Source organism: Triplophysa dalaica, chromosome 7 (genome assembly GCF_015846415.1).
Source record: "Triplophysa dalaica isolate WHDGS20190420 chromosome 7, ASM1584641v1, whole genome shotgun sequence".
In the NCBI taxonomy this organism is placed as follows: Eukaryota; Metazoa; Chordata; class Actinopteri; order Cypriniformes; family Nemacheilidae; genus Triplophysa; species Triplophysa dalaica.
Window position 1 is genome coordinate 2667866 of NC_079548.1, and position 19187 is coordinate 2687052.

The 19187-nt window shown below is 37.0% G+C and overlaps 1 protein-coding gene across 1 annotated transcript; it reads left to right on the forward strand.

Moving 5' to 3' along the window:
• Positions 1 to 579: 579 nt before the first annotated feature.
• Positions 580 to 16626, forward strand: LOC130425909 (sterile alpha motif domain-containing protein 9-like). Its single transcript, XM_056752346.1, has 5 exons — positions 580 to 714; positions 6699 to 6749; positions 7396 to 7448; positions 7529 to 7589; positions 11601 to 16626. The coding sequence occupies exons 4-5, from the start codon at positions 7566 to 7568 to the stop codon at positions 15510 to 15512; spliced, it is 3936 nt and encodes a 1311-aa protein (XP_056608324.1). The 5' UTR covers positions 580 to 714; positions 6699 to 6749; positions 7396 to 7448; positions 7529 to 7565; the 3' UTR covers positions 15513 to 16626.
• Positions 16627 to 19187: the final 2561 nt, after the last annotated feature.

A 19187-nucleotide genomic window follows, 5' to 3' on the forward strand; every position in this document is an offset into this window, starting at 1 on the left:
TCAACAAAAGAGTTCTTCATGTTGCAAAGCATGCTGGGTGACATCATAGTACAAAACTCATTCATGACTCCCAGCATGCATTGCAGCTGATCGGTTTATCTGAATCAGTTTGATAATTCTCACCATTGTTGAGGTTTGTATGATGAGTGTTGGTGTCGGTGTCTAAGTGTGTCGAGACAATTGTCTTTTAATTTTATCACAGTTTCTTTGCTTTTGTGATCCAGGACATTCGAATCAGTGATGAAACATAAACTTCCACATTATTTTATTATTTAGTGTCACTTCTCATCTTTATCAAAGCTTAAAAGACGTCACAAAAACATAGCTTAAAACCAACTCTTCTTTTCTGATTAATGCACGAGTGTTCTTATTGAAACACTATTGTAAACACTTAAAGAGAAAATATCATTAATTTAATCAAAGTTAGGGATCAAGAGAACAACTAAAGCAAACACTGATTTGTACCAAGCCATCAATATAATTGGAGAAAAACTAATACAAGTTGAAAAGTTGTCACAAAGCTTTTTTATACCTAAAGGTATCCTACATTTGAATAACTGTATACAACTTGTCTATTAGCTTTTATTTAGTATGATGAAGATGACCAGTCTGTTTCATCAGAACATCCAATGGACATCAAGGACCGGAATGAAGACCATGTGAGAGAGATGTCTCTTTCAGACGAAGTTGATGAAATGTTACATAATACATACGGTAACGGACCTGGTGTTCACACAAAAAAAATTGTGTATAGCATAAATATAGATTATTCTGGACAGATATCAATTGAAAAGAAATGTGTCTACTCAGTATTGCAGTTTGAAGCCGTACCCTTTCAAAATATGTAATGCTGCGCACAGATACCAGGAAAACATAGTTCTTGATGTCACTGAAGGTGGTACTATAGACTATATATAACCTTAATATGAATTCAAAGCATTAACCAACACATCAGAAGAGAATGAAATGACAACACCCACACCCATACACCCCCCCCCCCCGCCAAAATCTCACTCTGAACTCAGATCAAACCTTGAGAGCCCTGTAGCCGCCTTGTTTTGCACACCTCTGGCCCCGCACCGCGAGTCTCCACTGATCCAGCTTGGGTTTTAAATGGACGAGACGTTTATGAGAAATGAATGGGAAACTTACGCGTACTTTCGCGTCCATACTTCAAAGATTCAATGTGTGTTTATTCTCATATGCCCAGTGAGGAAACAAGTTTCCCTGAGCGAAGAAATTCTTACTTTCCTCAATGAATGACAAAACAGTGCACAGCTATACACATACATACACAAACTATACTCACAAACATACATACATACAATGTAAGAAACATATTACTAAACATAGACTTTGAATATGAAATTTATATATGTGAATGTACAGTATTAACTTATGTGCAAAAATGTCCTGCCATTTACACTCCTGTACCTCCGTCCTAAGTGAAGGAGTGTGAAAAGTCCCGGCAAAATGACTGAGGAGAATAGGAGAAACTAGGAAACCGCCGCTGCGTTCGAAATTGCATACTGTGACAGTGTGTGCTGAATTTGAATCTGCTGTTAATACAGTATGTTCTAGAAAGTATGAGTGTGTTTAGTATGAATATATTTTAGACATCTGCGTTCGCCATGTTTTATGGTCAGGTGACCCGTATGCTCTATAGACCTATGACATTTTTACAACAACCTAAGTGAGCTTTTATAAAAACATAATTTAGTCAAGAGATATTCATATTAAATGTATTTTGTAACATTAATGTTATTAATGAATTAGTAGCATTAACAAAAAACATCTCTTTGTATATACAATCATTTAATTGAAATAAAACGAACTAGGCAATTTATTATGGAGGACCAGGAGAGTCATGTGTAAAGTAATAAAGCGTATCATTGTTTAATAACTAATTCTTCAATAAAAATAGGCATTAATCCATTTATTTCTAATTTCATTTTTTAATGGGCAATAAAAAGCGTGATTGTAAAAATAAGTATTAAATTCAATATTAATCCATCAATAAATACTTCAATTTAAAAAGGGAGTTTTAAAAATCAACATAAAACACGAAATAAATACACCATTTTAAAGCGCATTAATGAATTCCTTTATAAATAGTGGAATTTCAAAATCTATTTAAAAATGCGATTTAAAAAGAGGAATAAATAATTGGATTTACAAATTAAACTAGAAATAAAAGTTTTAATCCGTCATTTAAAAGACTATTTCTTTTAGCATTTGCATTTCCATTTCCCCTCTGCATTTCTTATCCGATTTGCTATTCGATTTGCCAAATCATTTAGCTTTTCCATTTAGCCTCTCTATTTACCATTTCCGTAACACTCTGGGGCCTTGCATGCTCAACAGGTAAAACAATGCAAATTAGCCGCGGTGAGACAGATGTAACAAGCTCTCTGATTGGCTAGTTCATTTTACGTCATGTTCAGGGGTGTGTCAGATGAGCAATGGAGAAGAGAGGATAGTCTGTTGTTCACTACACGTGTAACCAGTGCGTTATCAGCGCCTGCTTATTCTCTAACACAAATCATAGAAAATGAAACTTATTGTTAGAACAGGTTAGAACATTCATACTGCACGTGGAAGCAGCAGTGCTGCGCTAATTTTGGCGCAGAGTCTATTTATGATGCGATGCTTATGCGGTGTTAACGTGACACAAGTTACGGTGCTTATGGCCAAAATGCTTATAGATTCACGCGAAATGTAACAGTTTAACCATTAAAGCATGTAACTGATGTCAGCTGTGTTTTAATCCGCCAATATCTACTCTTTATGAAACCGCAAACACACACCATATGCATATAGTAGATGCAGTGCCGGTGTTACAAATTTTCTGTTACCCGTGATATTTTGTGACCGCAGCCACAACATGTAGGTGTGTGTATGTATATATATATATATATATATATATATATATAATAAGTGAATACACACACACATATATATATATATATGTGTGTGAGTGCGTATTACCCTTTACCCAAATAATGGAACAGCAATCACGACAATCTAAACGTTGTCCATTTAAGAAACATGGACATAACTGAGCTTTGTGTTATACATAAATACATGCATTATAGGCTATACAATGTACATAAGAACATAATATTATAAAATGATATGTTTATAATGTACAGAGTAACCTTGTAGTACAGCAGCTCACCATATTTCACTATGCACGGTAACAGGCTAAAAAAATCTTTTAGCTTCCCCTGTTTTACACAGAATAGCCTCATTGTTCTTCATATTCACTCTTTTGACATGTAATGCCTTCTATGTCTTATCCTGAAGAGCATTTAGCTGTGATGAGAATAGTAACTGTGGTACAGCAGGTCACCATATTTCACGATGCACAGTAAAGGCCTAAAAAAATCTGTTACCTTCCCCTGTTTTACACAGAATAGCCTCATTGTTCTCCATATTCACTCTTTTGAAATCTAATGCCTTCTGTGTCTTATCCTGAAGAGAATTTAGCTGTGATGAGAATAGTGACTGTAGTACAGCAGGTAACCATATCTCACGATGCACAGTAAAGGCCTAAAAAAATCTGTTACCTTCCCCTGTTTTACACAGAATAGCCTCATTGTTCTTCATATTCACTCTTTTGACATGTAATGCCTTCTGTGTCTTATCCTGAAGAGCATTTAGCTGTGATGAGAATAGTGACTGTGGTACAGCAGGTCACCATATTTCACGATGCACAGTAAAGGCCTAAAAAAATCTGCTACCTTCCCCTGTTTTATAATATACGGGTTAACTTTCTGAAATTGAGTGACAAAAAATATTGACCTTTTTCATGATATTCTATTTTTTAACTTTACCTGTATCCAATTTCTGTATGGAACGTTTTTTGAACGTTCTTTTTTGGTTCCCCAAAAATAACCAAATGGGAACCAATATTAGGGGAACGTTCTGTGTTTGCTTCCGTTAACTTCATTGTAATTGATAATAATTTATTGTTAAAGATGTTGTCGATTTAGTGTATGACATTATGTTTTATATACATTTGAAAACAGTTTCATTTATTTTTTCTATTTTTTTATGAGCATTAAGAAACTATCTGGACCTCTCTGACCTCATTGCTAGCTATGATTATGATTAGCCAAAATTTTGCGCCACTAAAGTCACACCGTTTTTGGCTGAGACATGTGATTAAATCATCACAAAATGAATACGTTATACCTTCAAATGTTACATTACTAAAAATACAATACTGTAATAATTTAGTTAAAAAATATTTTTGAATTTGTGTTTAAGTTATTTTAAATCTGTTATAAATGCTATCAACGTCCTTCCATGAACTGTTGCCATGCATGCATAATAAATATGTACAACATGGGTGAAAAATTTCAAATAATAGCGATCGATGCTTTTGCTGATTTATAACAAATTAAACACAAATACCATGCTTAACAGTTACTGTAGTAAGACTATATTTATAGTGGGGATAATGAAAGCCTATAGCCATACCCACTAGTGTACTTTTCTCTCAGGTGTTTATTAACATTACCTACCAATGATACAAAAGTTGTTAGCTATTCTTTTTCAAGTGTAACGCTGCTGTTTATCAGCATCTTTGGGATATTCCCCTTTTAAAAGATAGTTCTTCAGTCCCAGCTGCATGTTACCATCCATTTTGCACAGATATAATATCAGGTGCCGATCACGTTAATCTGCTTTCCAGTTGGTGCAAACTAGCTAACGGAGTCCCCACATGATTGGCATGTGCGATATGGGGAGATGGGAAGAATATTAAAAAATAATTATTTAGTATTTAATAAAAATAAAGCTAAAAAAATAGAATATCATGAAAAAGGTCAATATGTTTTGTCACTCATTTCAGAAAGTTAACCCATATATTGTAAAACAGGGGAAGGTAACAGATTTTTTTAGGCCTTTACTGTGCATCGTGAGATATGGTGACCTGCCTTACCACAGTCACTATTCTCATCACAGCTAAATGCTCTTCAGGATAAGACACAGAAGGCATTACATGTCAAAAGAGTGAATATGAAGAACAATGAGGCTATTCTGTGTAAAACAGGGGAAGGTAAAATATTTTTTTAGCCTGTTACCGTGCATAGTGAAATATGGTGAGCTGCTGTACTACAAGGTTACTCTGTACATTATAAACATATCATTTTATAATATTATGTTCTTATGTACATTTTATAGCCTATAATGCATGTATTTATGTATAACACAAAGCTCATTTATGTCCATGTTTCTTAAATGGACAACGTTTAGATTGTCGTGATTGCTGTTCTATTATTTGGGTAAAGGGTAATACGCACTCATACACATATATATATATATATGTGTGTGTATTCACTTTTATATATGTATATATATATATATACATACACACACACGTACATGTTGGCTATAAAACAATTATCATGGCAATCACAATAATGCCAAACGAAATCAGTAGAGGAATTAAATGATCCTGATTTGTACAGTTCAATCGGCGTGTTCAGCCACTCACGTCACGTCAGCACTCTTAACAGACTTTCCGAAAAGCCCGCTCACAGTAACGTGCACGAGAACAAAGCGCGTTATTGCCCAAGATTAAAAAGCTGCGCACGAGCACAAAGCGCATCCTCGCCCGAATTAACGCTCTCTAATTTTTAAAACTCCCTTTTTAAATTGAAGTATTTATTGATGGATTAATATTGAATTTAATACTTATTTTTACAATCACGCTTTTTATTGCCCATTAAAAAATGAAATTAGAAATAAATGGATTAATGCCTATTTTTATTGAAGAATTAGTTATTAAACAATGATATGCTTTATTACTTTACACATGACTCTCCTGGTCCTCCATAATTTATGGTCCACATGGAGACATAATTTACGTAGCAAAGAACTCGGTTCTGGATCGGATCAGGTCACAAATGGTCACGGACATGGCGGGGTACAGCATGACAATCACATTAGAACAAGCCGTGTGTCGCATCGAGCCACGTCTAGTGTAGAAACGGTGTAAGACCATTGAACTATTGCACTGAGACATTTAAAATGATTCAGACACACATATGAAGATAAGGAGAAAAGAGAAAAGAGGTGAGGGGGAGAAGAGAACAGATGTGAGGTTGCAATCATCATTTATTGTGATGTGGAGTTTGAGATGAAGATGCAAACTCTGTAAAAGTTATTTACATGACTTATTTACATGTAGCCATAAACATTGCCCTTTGTATACAAATGTTCCAGGGTGTGGTGTAAAGACACAGAGGCACATTTAATTTGTTTAAACAAAATGGTGGTTAACATGGTTTTTCCATTGTTCCCTTTTGTAATACTGGTCATTTAGCATGACCTCCACTAGTGTCTTCTTTGTAGGACACATAATTGGACTGATAAGCAAGAAGCTTGTAGTGTGGGTTTAAATTGTTATTAAAAATTTAGTTTAACAAATATTGCTAGAATTCAAGAAACACCAAAAATGGTTGATTTGGTAGGGTCAAATATGGAAAAGACAACTGCTGGATTAAATTAAACCCATTTGTTCAGACCATACTGTTAATTGAAAGAACCCAGCATTTATAAAGAATATTATTTGGACCCATAGACTGATAAAAAATACAATCTAAAAAACATCTTGCGTCTCTGCAAATGATCTTTTGTGTTTCTTTTTTACACATGCCCCTCCCACAAACACAAAATATTTCATCAAGGACCGCTGAGGAAATTGTTCATACATTTCTACAGAATACCTGCTGCAAAAGGTAAGAGAAGAGGCTGATGGTGATCCAGACAACTTTCCTAATAAAGTGAGATGCTGAAAAGTATCTTTGTTTACTGATCTTTACTATAAAGTAAAGCTATAAAATAAATAGATTTGGGAAATTCTGTACTTTTGATTTAGGCAGACCTTTAAATCGTTGACCACAAAATATAAAAATATGTCAGTATGTGTTACCTTAAACTAATGCATTTATTTTACTTGTGAATTTATATTCTCTGATTCACTAGCATGAATCATACAATGGTAATAATTATTACCAGGCTAAACATTCTGACATTTTTAAGTTATTGTACATAAAAATTAAAATAAAAAGGAATCTAATAGTGTCCAGGGCGTAGAAATCATTTAAAAATAGATTCATATCTGAAAATCAAGTATTTAATGAAGGGTAAGCAGCATCCTTGACAGCTTTACTGGTCAAGGAACTTTCCGACATTTTGACTTAGAAATGTAATTTCATTTGATTCTAAACAGTGCTGGTCAAATGTCAAATGGCAAATATATCTAACTGCTCGTGTAACATCAGTAAATATGAGGAAGATGACAAACACCTTCCCTTACGTCCCTGGTTAATGGTTTCCTATAATATTCTCTAAATTGTTTTTTTTGTAAACCTACTCATACAGCGGCATAGACCAACAGTCGGTCTACTCTCCTGTAGTAAAACTCACACATCACAGTAAGTAATACTTCTATTTTTTATAAGAGAAGCATGATATCAGTAAAATGATGTTTTAATAGCATGCTTCTTATCCTAAGCTCATGAAATTACACCAGCAAGATTTCTGATTCCATTATGGCAAACTCAGGACACTTGGAGGTAAATAGTAAAGTTTTTCTATGTGATATGTGTCATCCTACAGTTCCATTAAGAGCCAGTAAGTCTTCATTTGAATGTAGGATGTCACATTATGTTAAATGCTTAATTAATAGTCTTTTTGTTGGCGGTTATTTATTTACAAAAGAGATCCAGTCATATGATACATTTACCTTGTAAATATATTTGATGTGTATTGGATACAACACTTAGATGTAAAATGATATTTGACATAATCATGTATAAGATTATTAAGGTATGTGTGTGCGTGTGTTTGTGTGTGTGTGTGTGTGTGTGTGTGTGTGTGTGTGTGTATTAAAAATAGAGGTATAGAAGAGAAGAGCGAAATATATCGATTTTACATTTCTCAGGGTGGCAGAAAATAATATATTAACAAAACACAAATAACACACAGAGAAAGGTGGAAAGGCAAGCAATGAGAGGTGACAAAGAAAGTTTGATTCAACTAAACTATAAAGAAAAATGTAGAACTGAATGGCTCTGAATCACCCTGACTAAACAAAACCAACACAAATACAAAATGTAGAGCGGTGGCACTTTCTTTTATCTAATACGATAAGACTTCTTACAATGAACATGATCTGATCTGTATGTTGTGGTACATCCTTACACACAACATGAAGACATAATAGATGAACATAACAAGTGACAATACACCTTACAACCACAAAACAAACATAGAATGATTCAGCAAAATATCAGACACACGATAAACAAAACGTCTCGGTTACGTCTGTTGTGTCGAGCTGACAGATGGGGTTCGCCCTTGAGAACCTTTCAACTCTGACTACTATAGAAAAGGCCAATGAAATTTGCCAAATGGAATTTGCATGCCGGTCTCTGCCCCCGGATATCCGGTATAATAAAAGGAAGCCGGCGTGCAGCATTCATTTACCTTTTGTTCTGTAGAGCCTGAGACCCTCTCACGACTACAGCAGAGGACGATACGTGTTGTGGCATAAGGGAAACAATGTCTCGTTCCCTCCATCAAGGAACTGAGGTTACAGACTGAACCGAGACGTTCCCTTTCTGTCGGTCTCTCGACGTTGTGTCATCCGACAGATGGGGTTCCTATGGAAAACGCCACAGCGTTGTATCATGTCACAATCTCTAGCGAAGCGACGGTAGCAGGCCTGGGCGTGTCAGCACGAGGCATTCGCGAAACTGTAACCTTCCAGTGTGATGGTCGTGGGGTCCCAGTGCTTTATTGGAGAAAGATGGATAAACCCAGACCGGTAACCTTTCACGGACGGGGCCTAAGCTCTCTACTGGCGATAGGCCATCTGGAACAGATTTACACCGGGTGAGCCGAATTAGGAATCCTGAATTAGGGATCCGCTGAAGAGGCCACTTCCTACCCGGGGGGAGGAATACAGTGGATATAGATATGGTCTCGCCCTTAGGGGAGATCGCATGGAACATGCAGACTAAGTAGTTAACCGCGAGGTGGAGGTCCACCTGGGGTAGGTCATGGGTTACCAGGAGTAGGAACCAACTTATGAGGATATATCAGACGGAACAGCCCACGGAGGGGGTGTTACAGATGTCCGCTAGCACTAGGTCTGGTTAGAGCTATCTGTGATAGTTTATATGTTCTCCCAGCCTAAGGAGAAAGGCCGCTCTGCCCAGCCGACCCCCAGGGGGTGCTTGCTTAGTGATGGATGGAATGCCTGTTCTTAACCATGTGGTTGGGTAAGAAGGGAGGTGGATGGGATGCTTGTTCTTAACCATGTGGTTGGGTAAGAAGGGAGGTGGATGGAATGCCTGTTCTTAACTATGTGGTTGGGTAAATAGAGAGGTAGATAGCAAACTGACCCAACCTATTGGAGGGTGGGGAGATGCTTTCGGAGGCATACGCCCTGCCGGATACCAGTCCTACATGTTGCCGCGCAGGATGTGGGCTGACACCCGGTTCATGCGAAGGTTTTAAGACATCTACAAATGTCTGCCAGAGAGGCGTGATCCAGTGCGCCAGTCTATGTTTGGAGATAGTTCTCCCCTTCTGCTGTCTTCCGAAACAGACAGAGAGCTGGTCTGAGCTCCTGAAGTTCTGAGTGTGGTCCAAGTAGAGTCGCAGTGCGCGTACTGGACACAACACGGATGGGGTTGGGTCTTCCTTCCCAATGGGGAGCGCCTGCAAGTTCACCGCTTGGTCCCGGAAGGAGTCGGGCAATTATCCGGGCCTGGGTCTCAGGATAACATGACAGTTGCCAGGCCCAAATTCAAGGCAATCCGGGGACACGGAGAATGCTTGAAGATCCCCTACCCTCTTGAAGGAAGCGAGCGCCATCAGGAGGGCTGTCTTACTCGAAAGGTGAGGAAGATCAGAACCTTCGAGGGGATCGAAGGGGGGCCCAGAGAGGCCCGCCAGGACCACATTAAGGTCCCAAGAGGGTATGGAGTGGAGACAAGGCGGATTCCACCTTCTCACGCCCCTTAAGGAATTTAGGTGACCAGGTCGTGCAGCTCTAGAGACTTTCCATCAACTGAGTCTTGACAAGTTGCGGTTGGGACTTGGTCTCTTTGGAAACTCTCTTTGTGAGTAAGAGCAAGATTAAGTGGGTGCCAGGCCCTGAGAAGGGCCCTGCTTTGAGACGAGGCAGGAACCGTCTCGTACCGACAGCTCAAAGGCGTGGCTGTGATGGTTGGACCCGATGTTGTTCTCCGTGGTGTCTTCCCGTCAATAATTTAATTGTTTGCCTTGCCTGCAATGACAATAAAAGCTGTTCATTCATTCATATTCAGATATGCGAATGTACAGTAAAGGTAAACCGGTGATAGTGACCCATGATAAAAGAAAAAGAAGTGAAGAAATAGTTTTAATAATATACAGTCTGCTTGATCAACATGTAATGTATCATATCACTACACATCACCCAATACATTTGATTAAAAACAAAAACAAAAGAACCCAAAACAAAAAAGAAAATGTAATTGATTTATTAGTTATAACAGGAATTTAATTATGCATTCAATGCATAAACACCCAAAGGTTCATAATGGTATTTACAAGGAAACCATTACATTTTCTATTGTGTTTTGGGCGGAGTTATAGCTGTTTAATAGGATGTAGCATGCAATTAAAAGTACAGGTTTTTGATTAACTCAGCTTATTTTTATAAACATAGTATCAAGTTTTGTCCTTTATATTAACATTTTTACAACAGTGCAATTTTTAACACATTAAAGTGCAAAACACGCCTCTCTCACTCTTTGTTTTAACGGGGGCTATGTCAACCTCTCTCGCTGTCAGATCCATCGCTGCCACGAGCACTGGCGCGTACGCTATATAAAGGTGCATTCTTTATTTCATTAACTGTATCCTTCTATATTGCACAATATTTACCTATGTGTCTGTATAGTTGTTTACATTTTTAGTGCCACACACAACTGAACACATTTGTATAATTAATGAGAGCAGTCTTGTGTTCCCACAACTCGTCGCCAGAGTCTGCAGTGCAGCTGAATTTCCATTGGACTAAAATGCGCTATGCTAAGAAAAAAATGTGATGTTTCGTTTTGGTTATATTTTATATTTTTATATTTTTAGTATGTTAATTTAATAAACTTGAAGAAATATTAAGGAAAACAAAACAAAAATTTGTCTCGTATACGGTGGAATATGTAAAAAATGAACGGTTTATTTGTTTTTCTGTTAGGAAAACAAAAAAATGAATTATCCGAAGGTACACATTTTTGAGGCTAATGCTTTATCATGAAAAACCCAAGACATTCATTTGCTAACATGTGTGTAAAACAGCTGATTTCTTCAAAAACAATTTGAGTGTCTTGGTGAACGACTTAATTAATCATTATGTTGTCATTATGCCACCCACCAGTACATGCTGCAACCCTACTACAAACACACAGACATATAAAGTAACATACATTCGATACAATGTATACTAACAGGAAATAAATGAGCTTAATGCTGATATTTAAATATCCAATTGTTTACAATGTTTCCTTTCCTCAATGTTCATTTTCTTTCAGAATAATGAAGATGAGCCGTCTGTTTCATCTGAACTTCCAGAGGACATCGAGGACTGGAATAAAGACCACGTGAGAGAGTGGATACTCCAGATAAAAGTGGACCAAAGGGATGCTGATATTTTATATAATGAAGGAATTAATGGAGCTGGTCTTCTCCTACTGGAGATATCTGATCTGACAGAACTTGGCATTTCATTGAATGCAAAAAAGCGAATTATTCACAACAGAGATCAAAGTTTAAAGTTGTTTACTTGCAGATTGAAGCCATATCCTTTTAAAAGATTTAATGCTGCCCACAGATACCAGGAAAACTTCATTCTTGATGTAATGGAAACAGGTCCTTATGACCTCATTCAACCCTGCCATGAATTCAAAGAATTCACAGACACACCAAAAGAGAAAAAAATTACAAAATACAGATTTGAAGTCATTAAATTTGCAGCAGCTTGCATGAACAGTCGCACCAATGGCACCATTCATTTTGGAGTAAAGGATAAACCACACGGACTAATTCTGGGTGTCAGTGTTCAGGACTTAGATTTTACTAGAGAGCAGACAAGTGCAATTGACAAACATTTTCAGGAACAATTTGTTGAAATAGCAAAGAGGTGTATTATGCCTCCACGATTTGTTGAAGTTCTCAAAGCTGACATGACATCCACTGGAAAATATGTCATTGAGGTGGACATAGAACCATCCTTCATAGTGTGTGAAAAAACATACTTTAAAATTTATAATTTAATAAAAGGAAATGAAAGATATAATGACGCTATTTTAGAAAGAAATGGCAGCAGCAGCAAACTTCGTCCGAAAAAAAAAAACAAGAAAGAAATTCTGCATGCTCACATGGAAAAGTTGTCCCAATTGAGGAAGAATGAGGAGGAAAAGCATCTCACAGATGTCAGAATGTCTTCCCAGGGATTAAAACTATGTAACATGCTAACAGGAGGAACCGGATCTTTAGACACGTCACATTTCACATGTTATGTCGTGGTTACTAACAAGTCCCATCCAAGTCTGCTAGAAAGCCTGAAGTTTCTGATTCCTATGAAACCGGTGGCTGTTTTGGATTTCGATCCAGAATCTGCTGCGAATGGCTTGAACAGGCTATTTGAAGAGAGAAAAACAAATAATCATTTGCCATCTGAATATGAAATTACACAAACAGTTCAAGAGACTGCAGACAAGTTAAAGCTGACCAGAAACACAAGTTGGGTTTTCTGTAATGGAGGCTTTAATGGAGAAGACCCATCAGATTCTCAGAAGTGGTCGATTGAAAAAGGAGCCTCAGTCCGTCACCCTGTTTATTTCCTGTGCCGAAAAGATGTGATGCCAAACAAGAAATTTCTCATCGTGTTCTTGTTGTTAAATCAAGTGACTGATGGAAATGACCCTATGCTGGAGACATTTCATATGTTTCGTCAGGAGCTACACGGGGAAAATCAAATCTTATGTATCTGTGACAATGAAACAACATACACCTACTGGAAGGATCTGATTAAGGGCCGTTATGGAGTTGACATCTCTAGAAGATGCATTTCTGAGTTGAGTTTTACTGAGATCAATGGAACTGTGCTCAGTCTCTGGTCAGAGAATCGTAAGTCACACCGGTTTCTGCCTGGTGGCAGTAAGGTTGTGTTATCAAAGAAAAAGGAGGACACATTAGATCTGCTGACTATTCTCTGTGTTAACCAATGTGATGGAGGAAATGAGGACAAACAACAACATGAAGAAAGGTTTTACACAGGAGGGAAAGTGTCGTGGTGGAACTTCTACTTCTCTGAACAGGCGGGATCAGTGCCATTCATCAAACGGGACAAGTTTGAGTACATTACTGATGGCATCATTCCAGACCTGCTCAACATGAAGAGATCTTGTGTGTTCTTCAACATCTTTCATCTTCCAGGGTGTGGTGGAACAACATTAGCCATGCATGTTCTCTGGACGCTCAAGAATAAATATCGTTGTGCAGTAATGAAATACAAACCACATGATTTCACCGATGTAGCCCAACAGGTAGTTCACTTACTAACATATGAGGCAAAAGACCAACAAACCAGACTCCCTGTTTTACTGATGGTTGAAGATTTTGAGAAGATTTCTGATGTTGAAACACTTCAGAAGAAAATTGAGGACGAATATCAGAAAGAAAACATTTCTTCAAAATCTCCACAAGTCATTCTTCTCAATTGTATGACAGTTGAGTCCCGTGAACAGGCAGAAGAAAATGACAACTCGGTTTACCTTGGAAACAATTTATTTGAGAAAGAACATAAACTCTTTGATGAAAAGTTGAAAGAGCTCAAGAGAATCTACACAAACACAGACACATTTCATGGGTTCATGTATCTACAGACTAACGGTTCATCTGAGTATCTTAAACGTGTGGTAGAAAATACTCTGAACGGCTTCAACTTTCAAGACGAACACGCTCAATTGTTTGCTGTTCTTGTTCTTCTGAGTGTTTACTGCAGGAATGCTCTACTGTCAGTCAGTGCATGTGAAGAGTTTCTCCATCTGCCGATAACAGAAGACTGTCGATCCTGCAAAGCTGAAGATGGATTCAAGGAGTTTTCCGCTCTTTTGACCAGATGCACAGCACCTTCTAACTTTGTCTTTGAGGGTATGAGGGTGATCAATTCATGTGTAGCCCAACACTGTTTGGATGAACTTGCAGTTACTCATGGAGTGACAAGGGTGGACATCATGAACACACTGCTGACAACATTCTTAGGTTATGATTTGTTTTTGGGGAAACAAAAACTAATGCAGGATGTCCACAGCATGTTAGTGAAGAGCCGACATTCAACCAAGAGTGAGAGCACTTTTTCACCTCTGATCCGTGATATAATGAAGGAGACACCAGGAAGAGAAGAGAACGTTTTACTTGATGCCACAAAGGTCTACAAAAAGGATGCAGTAATATTACAGCTCTTGGCCAGGTATTATTACTTAAAGACAAGAGAAGAAGACTTCAACGTGAAATATGAATGGGCTTTAGCCTTCGCCCATTCAAAGGACAAATCATACATATGTGACAAAGTGGCACGTGTTCTTAGGGGTGAGCTGTGGTATAAGTATCAACGAGACAGAGATGATCCCATAAAGCCAGACAGTCTTGAGATGTATCTTACATTGGCTGAGTCTGCAACAAACGCCTGCAGGGAATCACAACAAACGACACACAAAGAGGACAAGATTAAATTTCAAAGACCAAATTATCATGACACCTTCAACACAACTGAGCTTCTTTGTGAACATGAAGTGGCACTTAAAGTCAAAGAAATACTGCAAAAGACCCCACCGTTTACATCAGATGATCAACTTCTTTGTCAAGTCTTGTCAGGGAAAATCAAGATGGAAGATTTGACAAGAAAACAATCTAAACTGAAGGAATATTCTGATGTGTTGAGTAAACATATGCACTATATTCTTGACCTCGAGCCATTTGTCCATTTAGATAGGAAAGACAAACTAAAGGAACCGTCAAACGACACACTGAACAAGTGTTCTCAAAAGCGTATCTCTGATGAAATAAACAGAAGTGAGCTGGTTAAAAATATTCACCTGAATGACATGATAAAAGAGAAGAAGACACTCCAAGATCTAAAGAGGAACAAGACTGATTCCCTCTACAGGAAGAGATCTACATCAACTTTAAAAAGGTCAAACAGCTGTATAAATTTATGTCAGAGAAAGACTTCCACGACATCATCAGGGGCAAGTGAAATTTTCACCAGCATCCACTCTAAATTTGGAGTACATCAGGTCCCACCAGAGTCCTACACTATCAACTTTGGTGTTACAAAAAATAAATTATACTCAGATGAGTGGAAGTCTGCTGGAAGTCATCAATTTTTGGGGGAAAGAGAGAGATTCAAACGGCTTGATATCTTATACACAGCTGTATAAAACCAGATCAGAAGATTTCCACTGAGTGGGACAATGAGAAAACATGGAAGCAAGTGAGAGACAGGAAAACTTAACAGAGCTTCTGGTAAAATACGCAACCACTGTATTTCGGTTGAAGATCCATTGATCCAGAGCCAGTTAACCAAAGAATTTGGCACCAGATTGTCATTTTTGGGGGGATTCTCCATGAAGGGACCAGTTGCACTTGACATATGATCCTTTCCAAAGGTCTAATCTAACAGATCTTACTTACATAATTAAAATCCTTTTTTAATCATTCTTTAATTCAACTCACAATGTAATTCAAAGAAGTAAAACTAGAGCTCATAAACCCCTGACAAGTTCTGTTGTTGTACTTTGTTATTGTGTTGAACATTCTGTTACCTTTGTTTATAAATAATGATATCTTTTTATTTTTTTATTTTTTTGTTGTTACATTATTTTTTATGTTCATTTTTATATTTTGAGATTTACACATGCAGGAGAAATGGCTGACTGTATTTCCATATTTAGCCTCTGTGATTACAGATATATACAGTATATATATTCAAACTTGCATTTATCACAAACTGTTTACACTTTTATGTATAATTCTGATTTGTAGTTTTCACAAATAGAGAACAAAATATGTTTTCAACAAATGGTTGAAAAGAAAGTGCTAAACCTCAGAATAGTTTAGTCATGAAGTGTGTTTGTGATTGTTGTAAAGAGTGTTTTAATTTATATTTTCTAATTAGTTTGGTACTGAATGCTGGTGTGGGGATACGGGTAAAGATACAGGTATATGCCTCATTTGTTCGATCAAACTTGTAACAGAGATGAATTATAAACTTTTTTCACTGCCATCAACACTATTTGTGTAAAACCCAAATGACGTTTCATCAGGGTTGCATGTAAATATTTTGGTATTATGGTATGATTTGGTATCACCACTCCACAACTTCTTAACACTCCAAGGACAAAGAGTTTGGGACTGTCATTACTTATGCAGATTCTTATTCACTTATGTACTGGTTGTTCACCATTATTTCTGAAAGGAATAGATTTTTTTGTTACTGTTCTTTCAGGTCTTTATATGCCCAAAGACATTGTCTTTGGTTAGAAGATACAACACAGATTGTTTAATAAATAAACTCTTATGTGATTAATCAATAATAACTCAAATATTAAAACATATTCTTATTAAAAATGCATTATTCTTCTCAAACATATTTTATGCATCTGCTTGTTTATCTGGCAAGAGAGTTGACTGACTTGCTCAAGACACAATATTCCCAAACTGACTGTAAAACCAACTTCAGCACTGAAACACTTTCAATGACACAATAATATAACTGACCAAAAGCTGACAACAAATATGATCAGCTTCCTTTAATGGTTAGGAAACAAACCGGTGGAGTTAATAGTAAAATAATCCTTTCATAAATAGACATTAACACGTTTGTTGATACTCTTGATCTTCAATTATTGGATTCAGTTTATTAACACCAAGCACAGCAAAATCCTCTGAGCTTAAAATGCACATACATGTATATATGATGTATGAGTCCACATTGTCCATAAACATTCCAGCTCATCCACTTCATGGATGTTTACCAAATAAAGACCTAAAAAAGACCTTAAAATATTGTTTACCTTTCACACAACACTATCGCTATGCTACTTGTTTACAAATGCATTATAAAGCAGTTATAACCGTATGAATAAAAGTTGTGGGGATTCTAATGAAATACCTGCCAAATAGTGAGACACTTTTAACTCACAAGTTATAAATGCTTAATCAATGTATGTAATGTAAATGTAATATTGACTTCTCCATTGTTGTGTATGATGGTTGGTGAGTGTAGTGTTTGTCTCGCCTCTTCTCCACTGTGATTGGATGGCTGTGTAAAAAAGGGCAGTGATGAGCTCTGTGTTTGACCCATAGGCCTACTTAAAAAGTAAAAAAATATAAAAGACTGGGCAAAATAACTTGTCAAATATCATTATGATAATATATATGAATGCTTTCATAGTGTCATCAGTTTGTCAGAAAAAAAAACAGAACTTTATGAGCGGTTTAACGCACTATTCACACGTGGTATTGAACAGGTGTACATTTGTACCAACAAACATTTTGAAAATATGAAAATACGAATCCGAAAGCTTACGTCCCAACAACTTTACGAACGACTTTTTTTAAACAAAAAAAACGGTCTGCTCGTGTTTCATCATGAGCTCTGTACATTGATAATAAGTTTAAAGCTTCCTGGCAGATAAAAGTCTTTTTTCGTGGGGGGGTTATTTCAGTCATATTAAATGTTGTTTGTAGCTTGTAATTGTAACAATATCAGTATAAAGGATGAGGACGATGTTGGCTGGACTGAAAGGGGCTCTGTTCTGAAAGAAACACAGGCGGTTGCTTCTTGAGCTCGTCTGAGATTCACAATATAAAGTAATGTCCTTCGATAGCTTCGCAAACCGTGGTTCTCTGTCTCAGTTCAGCCAGTGTTCAGTCCGTGTATCTCTCGTCCTCACTCGAGCCACGCAGTCGTTTACTGGAAGGAGACACAGCAGGTGTTTATGGAAAGCCAAGTGGGTCAAAGATTTGTGAATTTTAACACCTTAAGTGCACGTCAACAACGTGTATTCCACATGTATTCAACGTGTATTTAACGTGTGAATAATTAACATGTACTTGACGAGTATTTAACACGTACTTAACATGTAAAAAATACGACAAGTACACATAAACAACACGTGATTCAGTCAGTTTCCAGTTTAAACGGACTTATTAAATTTAGAGATTTGATTTCACTTTAAGAAAAGTTGGTTTTACTTAAAGAAAAGTTGGTTTCACTTAGAGACAAGTTGGTTTCATCATACAATACAGTACACATTGAAAATATGAATAACATCTATGTTATGCTGTTATCCTTAGGAAGTTTGCCATAGTCATAAGATCAATATTCTGCATATACGCTGCAATCAGCTCTTTTTTATTAAAAGAAAGTCTCTTATTGTCACAGACGCTGTATAACCCAAGTGCATGACTTAGTAGAACTCCAAAGATACTTCAAAAATAAATGAACAAGGATAAACCAGGAGCAGACACATACAAACATCGTACAATACCGTACTGTGAACAAAACCGACAGGTTTAAATACATAGGGGAACATAATCAGTTTAAACAGAATCAGATGAGGGACTAATGAACTAATAAAGAAATCATCCACAGACAACAAAAACACAACAATCAAAACTAAGGAAAACCGTGACACGTATAAGTCTATTGTGCATGTGAGCTGTCATTTCAGTGACATCAGTTTTGATTTAAAAATGTAAAGAATATTGATAATGACCAACTGTACATTTAATAATGATTTGTATAAATGTATAATCACAAGCTCAGTGTATGAATCTGTGTTCTGTCAGTTCTTGAGGAAAGAATTTAAGGAACAAAACAGAACACTTGTGGCAAAAGAAACCCTATATACAATTTTTCCTTTTCTGCACCAAGACAGGGCGATTGATGGCCTGTTGGTGCCGGACAGGGGTTATGTATGCCATATGCAGATGTTTTTGGAGAGGTCTCTGCCATAAGAACCGCTTTAGTGGGGCTCTCACTCAAACCAGTGTCAGGATGGTTATGACCCAAAGAATTTAAATTGTATGCTTCAGCTGACCACTTAACT

Bases quoted from the DNA above. Each gene is read 5' to 3' on its own strand.
- LOC130425909 (XM_056752346.1), top strand. From the start codon at position 7,566: ATGGCAAACTCAGGACACTTGGAG. The intron at 7,590-11,600 runs GTAAATAGTAAA...ATTTTCTTTCAG, and splicing joins CAAACTCAGGACACTTGGAG to AATAATGAAGATGAGCCGTC.